Below are 13,619 nucleotides of genomic sequence, written 5' to 3'. Positions count from 1 at the left end.
AAATACCCAGTCCTTCCCCACGCTTTGCCAAGTTTCCTCCCAGGACAAGGGAGAAGGAAGCGCGTTTCGGTTGGTGCCGCTGCACTTTCCTGAATAACTCAAGCCGGGAGGGCGGCTCGATCGAGAAATTATTTGTAAAATTCTGGGCTTTTTTTTTTTTAAGACTCAACTGATCTCAAATCCTCGGTAATTTTTGTTGAAGCGCTAATTACACATCACTTTAATTAGCGGATCAACCCCCCCTTCCCTGCCCAGCATCCCTAATTGCCTAATTGAACAGATCCGGGGCAGGACGGGGGGAGGGCGAAGCAGCCGGGACTGCCGCGGCGGGGGGGACCCTCCGCACCTGCGCCGGCCCCGCGGAGCGCACCCAGGCGGGCTCCGCGCCTCCCCGGCCCCGCTGCCGGCCGCGCAGGGCGAGGAGACCCGGAGAGGGGGCTCCGCGGCAGCCTCCCGCCGCCACGGCAGCGGCTTCCCCGCCTGCGGCGGCCGCCCGGGCTGCGCTCGCCTACGAGCGAGAGACGCGGCAGCCGAGCCGCCTCCCAGCTCGGGGCCGCGGATCTGCGCACGGACACGGCTGAGCAGGCGGCAGACTGGAAGATGTCAAAAACCCGAGCGTCCGAACCCGCCGTAAACGTTCGTCCTCGGTGTGTTCCGATACTGGAACCGTCTGCTCAAGCACAAACAAGGGCGCACGCCGAGAAGTGGTACTTTGACTCCGACGCCCGCCTTCACTTCTCTCCCGCTCCCTTTCCCCTCCGCCATCTCCTCAGCCCTAACATAAACCAGTCAGTACAGGGGAAGCCTGTCCTCTCACACCGGGGCACGGCTGCCGCGGCGCGCACGGCTTCACTCGCGACCACTTTCCCGTCGGTCCAGCCCGCGCGGGGACGTGCAGCAGCTCCGTCTGAAAACTCACACTTGGAACTTTGTCATATTCCCAGTAGTGAAAAGCAAACGGAACTGGAGAAACACTGGCCACCATTTTCCAGCACGAACATTTATTTAGAGCCCAATTCCAACCCGTGCCCGTCCGTGTGCGGTTTGGAACTGGACTGGTACTTTGCAGATGCAATTCGGGGATTTCAAAAGGAAACGAATTTGCTTGAACCGTGCGGCGCCCAACATTTATTTGCCTCCTTCACCTTCTCATTAGCAGCAAGGAGATCGCCGGCTATTGCTGAAGCCTCTCTCTAGTCACCAGTATTTTCTTTCCTCGCAGAAGGACGAGGGCTGTGACCGCAGCGGGGCACGGCCTGGCCTTCTCCTACCTGCCCGCTCCTGCGGCAGCCCCTTCGGGGCTACCGGGCTGCCCAACTGCCCGGAGACACAGGACCCCGGCCACCGTCTTTCAGGGTGATGGGAAGGGCCCGAGGCCGACGGCGGGGGTCGTGGAGCCGTCGGCTCTCACCTGCAGCCCGGCAGTCCCCTCACAGCCTGGCCGAGCCTCGTCTCTTGAGTTACCGCCGTCCCTAAAGACCCCCCCCCCCGCCCCCGAGGGGAGCGGGAGCAGTTCCCGTCTCCGGTTCGGCTCCGCCGCCCCCGGTACCTGCCTTCTCCCGGTGAGATGGATTAAAATCGCCGAACCTGTCACTCTAACCCCCACACCAGCGCACACACGCGTTCATCCCCTTTCCGAGTCAGGTAATAGAGTCCAATTCCCCGAGGAGCCTCACATCTGCTTAAAATATTGTCCAATGAAATGAAATTCTACAACAGATTGTGTTTTTAATGTACTGTACGCGGCTGCCTTGCACGCCTGGCCGCCCCGAGCGTGGGCTCCAGCCCGGGCTACACACGGGCATGGCCACGGGAGGCCGGGCAGCGCGGGCGCGGAGGGCTGCGGGGGGGCGCGGGTGCGGATTTCCTGCGGTAACCGAACTTCTCGCTGCCTCGCCGGCGTCAATACAGCAAGAGCCGTACACTCGTGTCCGTGTTTAATCTGTTTGGCAAATAAATACTCCTGGGATGTTGAAACCTTAGCTTTAGACTACTGTTTTGAACTGTGATCCCTAAAAAATCCTCAGCTGAAACCCCATAAACCGTTGGGCCTTGTCTTGTATTAAACACCTGATTTTAATCAGAGCTCAGCCTTCGAACAGACACTCTCAGCCCGCGTTAGCGGCGCTCGCTCAACGACCGGAGCTTCCCAAACCGCAGCTCCTTCTGCCGAAGGGACGCTCTTGCTTCCAGGCACAGAGTTCCCACCTAATCTCCCTCAGCGCTGCAGATGTCTGGGCACTGAAAATCTTCCAGCCCTCAAGCTGCAGAAGCTCACTCACCGCTGTCGGATAGGGGTGCTCTGGTGAGAGGCCGAGGCAGGGGGTGATGAGACGCGGCCAAAGCCTGCACCACGCACTCGGGAACCCGGCAGCGCAAACCCGCACCCAGAGCCGCACGCTCGGGCGCCCAGCAGCAAAACCCCTGTGCCTTTGCAGAGGAAATAAAAGGGAAAAAAAGAGGGGAAAGAAAAAAAGAATCCAGAAAAAAGATTCTACTCTTCAACCTCGCTTTTGCAGCCAAAAGAGCTCTGAAATTTACTCTTTAGCAACCTCAAACAATAAGTGGCGAATTTAAAAAGTTATTATTTGAATGGGAGTGTTTAAAACGTGTGTTTATTTAAAACGAAAAAAGAAATCCCGGGATGAATGGGAAGACGAGGTCCCAAAGAGCATCGCAGCGACGCTCTGCCCGTGCAACCTCCCGCAGGCGAGCAGAGTCCCCGCGCCAGCCGGCGTTACACCGACGGGCTGCCTGGGCAGCGGGGAGCTCCGGCTCACGGGCCCGCGCTAACAGGGGGGCCGCGGGGCTGCCCGAGGGTCGCGTCGCGCTGGGGGCAGCAGCGTGGAGCGGCGGCCGGGGCTCGGCCATCGCCGGATCCGCCACCGCCGCGCGATGTGAGGCGGCCTGAGGGGGAAGGCCGGGACGAGGAGCCGCACCGCTCCGTCGGGCAGGGCTTGCGGGAGCCGCGTCCTCTCCGGGGAGGGAGGGGGAACCGCAGCTTACACCGGGGAGCCAGCCCTGCAGCAAGAAATGCCCGCTGACCTTGAAGAGTTGAAAAGGCTCCCGAATAACGAACTTGAACGACAAAATAAACCTTTGAGCCCACGTTTGAGCGTGCTCCTAGTGACCCTTCTCCAGGCAGGGGTTGAAACTAAGCCCGGTATTTAACCCAAAGCGGTATTTGCCACGGCTGGGGCCGAGGGCTGCTCCCCGCACCGGGCAGCTCTCCCCGCCGAGCTGCCACCGGGAGCCCGCCGCGCAGGAGGCGACCAAGGGGCCCGCACCGTCCCGCTTCCAGCGCCTCGGGGTCCGCCCGAAGGGTCCCGTGGAAAGGCAGGAGATTTAACCAGACCGGCCGCTGCTCCCCGCATCATCTTCCGAGCGCTACGAGCAGTTTCTAGCGAGGCGCAGGCTACGCGGGAACTTCGGCAGCCTCCACATATTTTGCACAGAGCGAAACAGAAACTAAATAATAATATTAATAATAAATAGTAGAGAAGTACAGGCAGGCTGCTCGGGCACCAGGACCCTCCGCTGCACCGAGCCTAACAGTTAATCAGCGAGGAAACAGCCCGAGCGTTTACAGACGGACTTTACGGGAGCGGGGGCAAACACCCCGCTCTGCCCCGCCACAGCCGCGCTCTCCTCCGCTGAGGATCCAGCCTAAAAACGACTCGAAAGGAAGAACGGAAAAGGGTCCGGTGGAAGACGGAGGAGAAAGCTGCGCGAGACGCACGAGCTGCAATTCCACCCCCAAGTAAATTTTAAAAATTAAAAATTAAAGACACTCCCCCCACACTCCCCTCCCCCAGACCTTCTTAACCCCCAGCTGGGACACCCGAGCTGCCTTCAGCATCTTCCCTCCGGACCTGCGAATCCAAAGCCCCTCACTGAGAGCGGATCCATTTTTGCTACAAATTCTCTTCCTTCCCTCCGCTCGGTAATTGTTCCCGAGACTCGGAGGGTTTCTTTTTCCCCTCGGCTGCCTCTGCCTTGTCTCTCTCCCCCCCTCTCCCCAAGCCTTCAGTCTGTCGGCTGTCGCCGGCAGATGCCAAACGCAGAGCTCTAGCGCCCACTATTTCAGGAGCCAGGAATATTATTTCACAAGACTTGGAACGACTCAATAAAAAAAAAAAAAAAAAAAAAAAAGTTGCTATCCCCTTTCGTCAACTTCCAGCTAACTTTCGCTTTTCTGCCCCGGCCCCGCGCCGCTCGCCGCCCGCCCGCCGCGCCCCGCTACAGCGCGCCCGGGCGCGGAGCAGCGCGCAGCGGCGCGGAGGGACGCGGGGCGGCCGGTCTCCGCGCACACACGGGGCGGGCGGAGCGGCCGCCGCCGCGGGGAGGGAGAGGGGCTGCAGCCCCCGGCCCGGCTCCGCGCCCGCCCGCCCCGGCCGCCGGGGAGGGGGTACGCGGCGGAAGGGGGAGAAGGGACCTACTTTTGGGCAGTTTTCTCGCCCTCGCCTTGGATCTCATCGTGCCGGCTGGCGGATTCCTCTCCTCCTCCCTGAGCCCAGAAGCAGCTACACACTATCTTCATCTCCCAAGCATTGTCAGTTTGGACACCTTCGCACATGCGCACAGAGCATTCAATCTGACACCCTCACCAGGGCCAAAAAAACTTTCCAATGTATTCATCATCATCGGGGTGGTTTGCTTTTTTTTTTTTGGTCCTATCCTCTTCTTCAGACCACTTATCTCTCCCCCCTCCTCTCTCCCAGCACCATCACAGCCTTCCCCTGATCTGCCCCTTTAAGAAAAATCAGCCCTCTCCGCTCCTAACCCTCCGCACACTGACCTTACATACTGGACAATATTTAAGGATCAAGGTGCCATCTCATAACAAGGTGATTATAATTATATTATTATTATTGTTACGACTACCGATTAGCAATGCTGTAGAGAGGATTTGTTAACGGATGTCAGCTGGCGGTTCTACCTATTTTAGACGTGCTTTTATTTTTTATCTGAAAAATACTTATTTACAGTAACTTTTCAGTCCTGTCTGTCTTGATTTTTCTTCCTTTTTTTCCCCTTTTCCCTCTCTCGCCCCTTTCGGCTTGGGCGGTTCCATAACTTTTTAAAACGATAGAATTCGTGCTTTGTGTTCTGCCGTTATTTCTCGCGCCTCTACCCCAATAATTCTGCTCGCCAGCCCGTGCTCTTCCTCCCTCGCCACATTTCTGTTTCCGAGTGTTGTGACCCCGAACGCCAATCCCGATCCGTCCTCTCCTGCGCGGGGCGCGGACCGGCCGCTCCCGGAGCGGCTCCGAGGTGCTCCCGCCGTGGCTCGGCGGAGCCGCGGGGCCCTGGCCCTCGCCTCCCTGCCGGGCAGCGGCCGGCGCAGAGCGGCACCGGGAGGGAAGGCGGCGGCGAGGCCGGCGGACACCGAGCCGCTCTCTTCTGCCTTTCAGGTGGAGGGCAGCGCGCCCGGGGAGCGCTCCCGAGGGACGGGGGAAACGCGCGGACACCCCAGGAAAGGGAGGGAGAGGAAGGAAAGACACCCCCCGGAGCGATGCCGGCGAGCCCCGCGGGACCGGCCCGTCCCTCCGGGAGCGAAGGTAGAGAGAGCCGGGGCAGAGCCGCTTTGAAGAAAGGAGCGAAGTGTAAATAGCCCGATGATTGATGTGCTGTCTTTGACTGCGGAGAAAGCACTATTTTAATTCAAGTGGCCAGGTCAGATGGTCACGGAAGAAGGTTGAAAGGTAGGATTTAATGAGATTAATATGGAGAGAGGGAGAGAAACGCGCGCCTTCATCAACATTCAATAAAATAATCGGGCGAGGGAGAGCGCTTCGGCCGGCGCTTGAGGTGCTGACCCGCACCGGGGCTCAGCGAGCGGCAAAACCAGGAGCCCTCGCGCTGAAGGGCACTGCAAAAACAAAGCAAAACTTCTGTGGGTGCGTCAGGGCTCTGCTGGAAGCCATTCTGCCAGCTGCACTTTTGCCCTGCAGGTGGAACCGGGGAGGGGGGAATATTCTTGCTAATTACCGGTTTTCCCCTCCTCAATAAACTCTTTAATTGCAAATGGGAGCAGGGCCCTTTCAGACGCTACCTGGGAGCCCCCGTTAAAAGGAAGGGTGGTGGAGCGGGAGTCCAAATAAAATAAATACGTTTGAAAGGAACTTGCAGACACGTGTCGCCTAAAATGTTGAAACGGTGCCTGCGAATTCCTTCCCCGAGGACGCGGTAGCGCACAGGTAGCCGTTTCACGGCACGGCGGGCACCTCGAGGTTGGAAAAACAAGCTCTTCTGAGCTTCACCGGTGAAACAGGAGCTCTAATGTTTTCAATTCATTGAAATATTTCTTCCACCGATCTCAGGCGCTAGCTGTATTCCGCATCCCCCCACCGAGCAGCTCGCGGGACAGATAGATTTCAGGGTTATTTCTCCTTATTCCCGCGGTGTCCGAGCAGACAGCATCGGCCGTGCTCAGCCGAGACTCGGAACTCAGCCCTGACCCCCCGGCTGGCGTGGTGAGGATGCCCGGTGGCCGCCTCTCCCTCCTCGGGCTGAGAAAACAAAGGGCATGGAGGGCCCGAGCACCGGCGGGGACAGTGCTCACCCGCAGCCCTCCTCCGGCACTAGCCCAGCTTTTGTTTTCATGCCAAAACCTCCTGCACCCCCGGCCGGCAGATTCCCCCCATAATAAATAAGCGTGCAGCAGCGGACCCGCTCGCAGATATTTTGGGAGATGCTTTCGGGGGTGCGCGGGCCGGGGGTTTCCTCCACGCTGTAGCCGATGCTTCTGAAAACGAAGCCATAGGGAAGCGATCGAAAAGCCGTCCTGTGACCCGGCAGCAGCTCGGGCAAGCCTCGGCACTCAGTTTTCTTTCCTTACGTTTCGCCCTGGCTCTGGCCGCGTTAGTGACGGGCCAAGGGGAAGGGCAGGCTGGGCTGGAGCGGGGCTCCCAGCGCCGGCGGGCTCGGCCGCGGGACGGCAGCGTGTGGGACTGGAGCTGAGCTCGGCCGGGCCGTGCCGCAGCGTTGGGGGGGAGGAAAGAGGGAAAAGGAAAAATAGAACGAATTATTAACGAGAGGTGCCGGAGCGTGCTGGCGGCGGACTGCGAGGCGTGCGGGAGAGGACGCGCTGCCAGCCCCGACGCGAGCGGGGACCCTTCCAGCACCGGGCAGGCAGCTGCGGTTCCGCACTGCCCGCCCCCGCGAGCGGGCCCCGCTTCACGAGTTCGCTCTAAGCCAAAATGCTCTAGAGGCGGCCCAGCGGGTAGCGAGGGCAGGAGCTGGGGAGGCTCTGAGGCCAGAGTGCCCTCCCGGACCCACAGAGGTTTGTCGGTGGCTGCCGAGGGGGCCGCGGTCCGTTTCAAACGGGAGTCCCGAGGGAAGGAGCAGGGCTCCCAGGGCTGAGGCACAGCACAGCCCCCGAGCAAGGTGTGTGGGTCGAGGCCAGAGGCGACTTTACCAGTTTGCACCTGTTTGCTTCCACGGAGAATGGCAAGTTAATCACTATGGAAAAAGGGAGAGGGACCAGGAAGATTCTCGGGTCAACCCAGGTGGCTGCCAAGGACCTGGCACAGGAACCCAGCGGGCCCACACACCCACAGACACGAGTGCTCCGCCACTTCATGCGAGTCTGTGAGGGGGGTCTCCCCAGGACAAGATTGGGGCAGCCTTGGAGATTGCTGAAGGGGTAAAACGACTCCCAGAGGCGGCCCCTTTTCCACTAAGCCTTAATCATCATTTGCTCCTCGGAAAGGAGCAGCCTTTCTCCCCTGCAGCACACGCGTGCCTGGGGAGAGGGACCCACCGAGCCGCCTGTGCCACGCAGGGCACGGCCGAGCCGAGGGAGTACAGGCAAGCCAGCAGTAGTGAGATCCGTCTGTTAAGAGTTTATATCAGCTGCCCTGGCTCCTGTTTGCACCTTCATCTCCGCTTCCTCGCCTGGCTATAGACATTTCAGCACACAGGCTCCACGAGCCCTTCAAGGGGAGTCACGGCATCGCACAGAGGGAGGCGCGGGGTGGCTGTGATTCACGGGTGGGTTGCCTTGCATTTCCACTCTCAAACCTCGCGATCACAGGCATTTTACAAAACCAGCTCTGCACACACGCTCCAGGTGAAGCTCTGCACACGAGCTTCACCGATGGATGCTGTTCCACGGCAGCCCTGGCTCGCAGGCGGGGGAGGGCCGGGCACCCAGGGCTGGCACCCACACGGCAGCGACGGGGGGAGAAACGTTATGTGAATTATTATGCACAAGCATTTTTAAGCAGTAAAGAAGATTAAAATGGTTGTGAGAGTCCAGCTTGTCCGGGAGCTGCCACACAGAGTAACCCCCTTCCCAAGGATTTTCGCATAAATTACTTATTGTTTTTGCGCAATGTTGCAGGGAGATTAGACCAAGAATTAATATTTTGAACTACGCCAGAGCCCCGTGGCATACGAGAGGGCTGTTCTCCGTCAGGGTCAGCGAGCCCCGGACAGATTAGGCAGTAAGAATGTCACACGCTTCCCCAGAGATTTTTTTTTCCCCCCTTTCTAATCTGCCATTAATAAGCGGAGGAAGCACACACACAACCGCCACGTTGTAATTAGGGTCTGCCTTAAATCCACGCAATCAAAGAGCAGCTCGCCTTTCATCCCCGCCGCTGCCAAGGAATTTCAACACCTCCCGGCCGTGGTTCCAGCCCCTCTCCCCTGCGTGGTGCCGGCGCAAGGGGGCGGTTAAGGACAGGCCGAGCCGGGGCCGGCGCTCGGGGGGCGGCGGGAGCGGGCCGGGGGGGACGCGCCCCCGCCGAGCAGCCCTCGTCGCTCCGGGCCGGCCGGCGGGGAGGCGGTTCGCCTGCTCTCACGGCAGCAGCTCTGCTGCTTCCCGCAGTGACCGAGACCAAACGACGTGAGAGAAAGGGGCTGTGTGAAAAATAAAAATTCAAATAAAAATATCAAAGGCCGGCTGTAGCCTCCCGCCGGTACGAGCCGGAGGCAGCCCCTGGATCCGCCAGGATTTCCAGAGCCTGTGCCTGCCCGCTGCCGGTGCCCACAGCCGGGCTGGACGCGGCGGCGGCTCCCGCAGCGGTTTAGGACGGGGCTCCACGCATTGTACACGCAGGGAAATGGCGATTTAGGGTGGGCTGGGGCAGCTGCATCACCCACTCGACAGACCCGAGTAGCTCCTTCCCTGAAGAAACCTTCGCGCACACTCATCGGTTTAAAATGTTTTTACCCGAAAACCTCTGATAAGCTCCAGAACAAACGCCACGCTGAGAGAGAAATATCTGTGTTCTACACAGAAAAAAAATAGGTCATTCTTACTGGCCCTCTTGGTAATGAAATACATGGGGGGGAAGGCTAATATCATTGCAAAACCTGTGCATGCATGTTACCGTCCTGCCTCTCACTTTCCTGCTACACAGGCTGCACCGAAATCGGTCTTTGCACTAAAATGCATTTTATAAAACTTTTTTGCCCTTCCTCGTTTCTCGCAGCAAACACTGGCTTCTGCGGCCAGGAGAAAAACACCGTGTAAATTGCCATTGCAGACTTTTCAAAAAACATGTTCAGCCCTAAGAATTCCTCCGAATTCGTTACACTCTGCTGTGCCGGGCGACGTCTGGCTGGTCCAGGGCAAGGTGAAAACGCACGTCTTAAAAATCAGGAGTAGAAACAAGAAAAGCAGCATTTACATTTGAATATCTAACTTGCACGGTATTCTAATTACAATCCTAAAAGATCGCGCACTGCTGTCTTTAAAACGCCAGCCTAAGAACAGACAGTTTTCGGAGGATGTAAACACAGCAGTTTTAATCGTGACGGTCTCTTTGAATGAAGGGAAATTAAGGAGTTATAGCAATTTTTTTAGACGTTTGATCAAAATATTTTTGCCCGGAGAATGCTTGCCAAATGAAAGCAAAATGGAAATGATGGGCGCTGTAATTCGGCAAACAGTTTTGTAATGGAAAGAGCCCAAGTCCCTAGTCTGGCAGGGCAGGGGGTTCTCCCTCCCCCGGTGCCTGGAACGGTCCCTTCCTGCGGGACTTGGCACTGGGAAAATGGGGACCGACCGTTTCATTTTCGATCACACACTTTTCCACTGAAATGCAGGATTCCGAAGAGACTAAAACGATGTAAACCGCTGTTCTCCAAATTAACAGAAGTCCTCCCTGCTTAAAGGCTGAAGCGAGCTCTACCGTGCCGCGGGACCCGGAGCCGGGCGCATCGGCCGGTGCCGCCGGGCAGCGCAGCGTCGGCGGGGGACGACCCCCTCCCTCCCGCCCCAGGAGGGTCCCCTCTGCAGCCTGGGACATGGGCAACGACCGGCATCGGGGGCCTGCTGCCCACCAAGGGAGTTTCTTTAATTCAGTGTCATGGGGGAGGTGAGTGACTTCAAGCCCGGCCAGGTTTCAGCGGCTGTCCGGCCAAAGGCCGGTGCCTTCCCAGCGCCTCCGCCCCCGGCGGGTGACCCTCCTTCCCTCCGATGCTCCCCGAGCCCCGAGGGCCGCCCAGCCCCGTCTGCTCAGCGCCCAGGGGCACCCCCTTCACCCCTCGGCTCTCCCAGCGCGGCGGGGCTGCGCAGCCCCCGAGGGTTCCGCGCCTGCGTTGCTGTGCTTCCCCCGCTACCGATGGCCGCAGCGGAGCTAGCGGTGTAATTATTAGCTATTAATTGAGTTCAAGACCTTTTATGGCTATGGGAAATGAGGAGTCCGACCACTAATCCCACGGAGGGTCTGCACACAGCCAAGAGCTATGAACGAGCCATCCCGGGCTGGCTGGGCCCGGCCTGACAATGCCCCTGGGGGCGGGGAAAGCATTAACGAAAAAAATTCATTAGGTGAAAATTATAGAAACTTTAAACCGATGGATTTATTTACGAGATCCCTCCGGGGGCTGCCACTCGCGAGCAAGGGGAGAAGGACGCCGAGGTGCGAGAGCCCCGCGGCGGTGCCCGGCCGGGGCGGGGGCAGCCTCCGGGCTTCCCCCTCGCTCCGAGCCGGTCCCGGCAAAGGTGAGGGCGGGCGGCCCCCGGGGCTCTGCGGCTCACACCCCCCACCCACCCCCGATTACCGATTCCGTTTCTCTATAGCCTTATCTTTACATGCTTCCACCTTCTAATTAAACTTCCCCAAATTGCCAAAAGCCTTATTTGCATGCAAGAGACTCCGTTCAAAGATGCTAACTTATTGTCTCCTCTCAGAACTTAACATTTCTCTCTTCAGTTGCCACTTGAAAGAAGTTTTAGAACAGTATTCAAAGACTGTCCAAACGAACAAAACCTTCCCCTTTGCTAGGGAGAGAAATCCGGTGTATTCAATAAGAGGGCATATTCTCAGAAGTTTGCAGATTTGGTTTTAAAGGCGGTATTGTTCGTGCCTTTTTCCTGAAACTTTTTTTTTCCAGAGAATGGCTCACATGCCTGCAAAGGATTATTAAAATAAAACATCATAGAGATCCCCCTCCCTCTCTTTTTCACTGTTTAGAATTACTTTTCTGGAAGAGCTTTCCAAGTATCCCCCTGCCCGCCCCCCCAAGTCATAATTAAGAACACTTTTTTCCTAGCAAACAGGAAAAGAATCAAACCCTCCCCCAAATGCTGCTTTTTTCTTTAACCACTGACAGAGTTCTGCACTTCAGAAATACTTGTCTGTTACAAATACACCTGAAAATATTCTTAGTGCTGAATAGACATTGCTCATCTACAGTGGAACAAATTAGAGCAGCGAGACTTTCACACCAGGCAGAGCCAAAGGCATCCCTGCGAGTACAGAACAAACGCGGGCTACAAGTCTCACTGGGTTTTCGACAGCAGATTCAAAGGCGACAGGATCTCTGCTTCAACCCCCTCCACCCCCGCCATTTTTCTTGAATATCAGAAGATGCTCCAATGAGCTGAGGACGTTGAAGCTCCTTTTGGGAGTGCAATAAACTACAACAAGCCAGTGGCAACTCCTTTACGACTAACTCATTTTGATCAAGGTGCGTGATGGAGCGCGCAGGGACCCGACGGGACACCGACATATTTTATCCATTTAATACAAAACAGCTTTTTTTTAAAAAGCCAAACCTTTTATAAAGCACAGCTCAGAGCACGACTCAAGGGCCGGGGGTGAGGGAAAAGAGCCCAACAACTTATGGGGTGTGATGTGATTTGGCCGTGATGCTTCGCCCAGCGGCGTCATACCTCGGGCTGCAGCCGGGCGGGGGGGACGAGCCCCGGCCCCCCACTGCCGCCCCTGCCCGCGCAGGCAGCGCCCGGGCGCATCCCCCAGACCCTCGTTCCACCGCAGGGACCCCTCCCACCCAACGGCAGCGTGGGGGGGATTTTCACCCTCTCTGTGACTGATGTCAGCCCAAGGGAAAGCCATCACCACCAAATGCAACTCCTCACCCGCAGGGAAGCAAGAGCTCATCTAGGCTCACAAATGAAGACTTACTTTAGAAAGTAACGCTAAGAACATGTGTTAAAAAACAACAGAAAGAATCTCATCGATTTCCATGAGAGGTGGATTGCATCCAGGAAGAATGAGTCAACTTAATTCCTTGAATAAAACTCACCAAGAACTACACCAGGCACGAATTTGGATCATCTCCCCCCCTCTCCCCTTCCTGTCCAGTTAAGTATCTCTTCAGTGCTATTTAGAGCTAGATAGGAATGTTTAAAAAATGCTTTTCATCATTGGAAAATGAGTGGGTTTTTTTCCCCAATATGCCACGTTTCAAGTAATTATTCAGCCAAACAGTCTCATACACACAAGTCAACATGATCCAGTGCAGGAGAGAACAGTTCGGTGGTTAGGGCACAGGGAGGAAGAAGAAACGGGTCTCCTGCATATCACTGACACCTGTGTTCCTGCCTGTCTGTCCTGCTGCTCATTATTTTTTCCCCTTACCCACATACTGTTAAACTTTTCAAGGGTTTGGCTTCATTTCTGTGGAGATGAAAACTCAAAGCCACTGAAGTGCTTCCTAATCAGCTCTATTCTTACACTATGGAGGGATGCTATTCATTTCAGAAGAAAAAGTTGCCTATTTAAGTTATCAATAAAGAAATCTTTCTCCAGCCATACACACATTCATACATAGTGTCAACAGTGTTTTATTTCACAGGTTGAAGAATGAACTACTTATCACTTTATGATATTTGAATTGAAATCTGAGTATGGCGATGGGAGCAATGAAGAGAGGAATACTGCCTTCAGTTTCACACAGACCCTTGCTGATCTTCTATTAGCACATAAAGAACAGATCCAACATCTAGAAACCAGAGCATTAGGCTTTCCAACCTTTCCTTAAAAACCTGTGCAGTTTTTAGCCCTCAAACTGGTACAGGAGAGCTTGTGGCAGTCCCTCAGAGAGGAGGCAGTGCTGTTAGAAGGAGGAGGCACAGCCAGCGATGAGCTGATCGATGACTAAAACCAAAGCTCCATTGCAAAATCGTGTTTAGAAAATGAAATGCAAATATACACAAAATATCCTATGGCTCCCATGAAAATAAATGGCTGTCAACCTTATGACTGCTATTTTCCAGTCAGCTTTCCAACCAGTGCAGCCTTTGCACTTCTGTATCTACAATTGTACCATTTATAAGCCTGGAACCCACCTTGCCCATACGCTTGTTCCTGCAGTGACTCATGTTCCATTGGGTTTATTCATGTGAAGACTTGTGT

At 56.2% G+C, this 13,619-nt stretch overlaps 1 protein-coding gene across 4 annotated transcripts in view; it reads right to left on the bottom strand.

Annotated features, from left to right (window-relative positions):
• The window catches only part of PRDM16 (PR/SET domain 16), a 294,011-nt gene that overhangs the window by 277,111 nt on the left and 3,281 nt on the right, over positions 1 to 13,619 (bottom strand). The window contains exon 1 of one of the 4 annotated variants that reach the window (XM_062012814.1): positions 4,440 to 4,568. The exons of the other annotated variants lie outside the window; for them this stretch is intronic. Within the exon in view, the coding sequence (XP_061868798.1) occupies positions 4,440 to 4,476 (37 nt within the window). The 5' untranslated portion in view covers positions 4,477 to 4,568. Of the gene's footprint in view, positions 1 to 4,439; positions 4,569 to 13,619 lie in introns of those variants that run through there. 4 annotated transcript variants of the gene reach the window in all.

This window comes from Colius striatus, chromosome 21, assembly GCF_028858725.1.
Source record: "Colius striatus isolate bColStr4 chromosome 21, bColStr4.1.hap1, whole genome shotgun sequence".
Classification (NCBI taxonomy): domain Eukaryota; kingdom Metazoa; phylum Chordata; class Aves; order Coliiformes; family Coliidae; genus Colius; species Colius striatus.
This window is presented reverse-complemented; position numbering and strand designations above follow the sequence as displayed.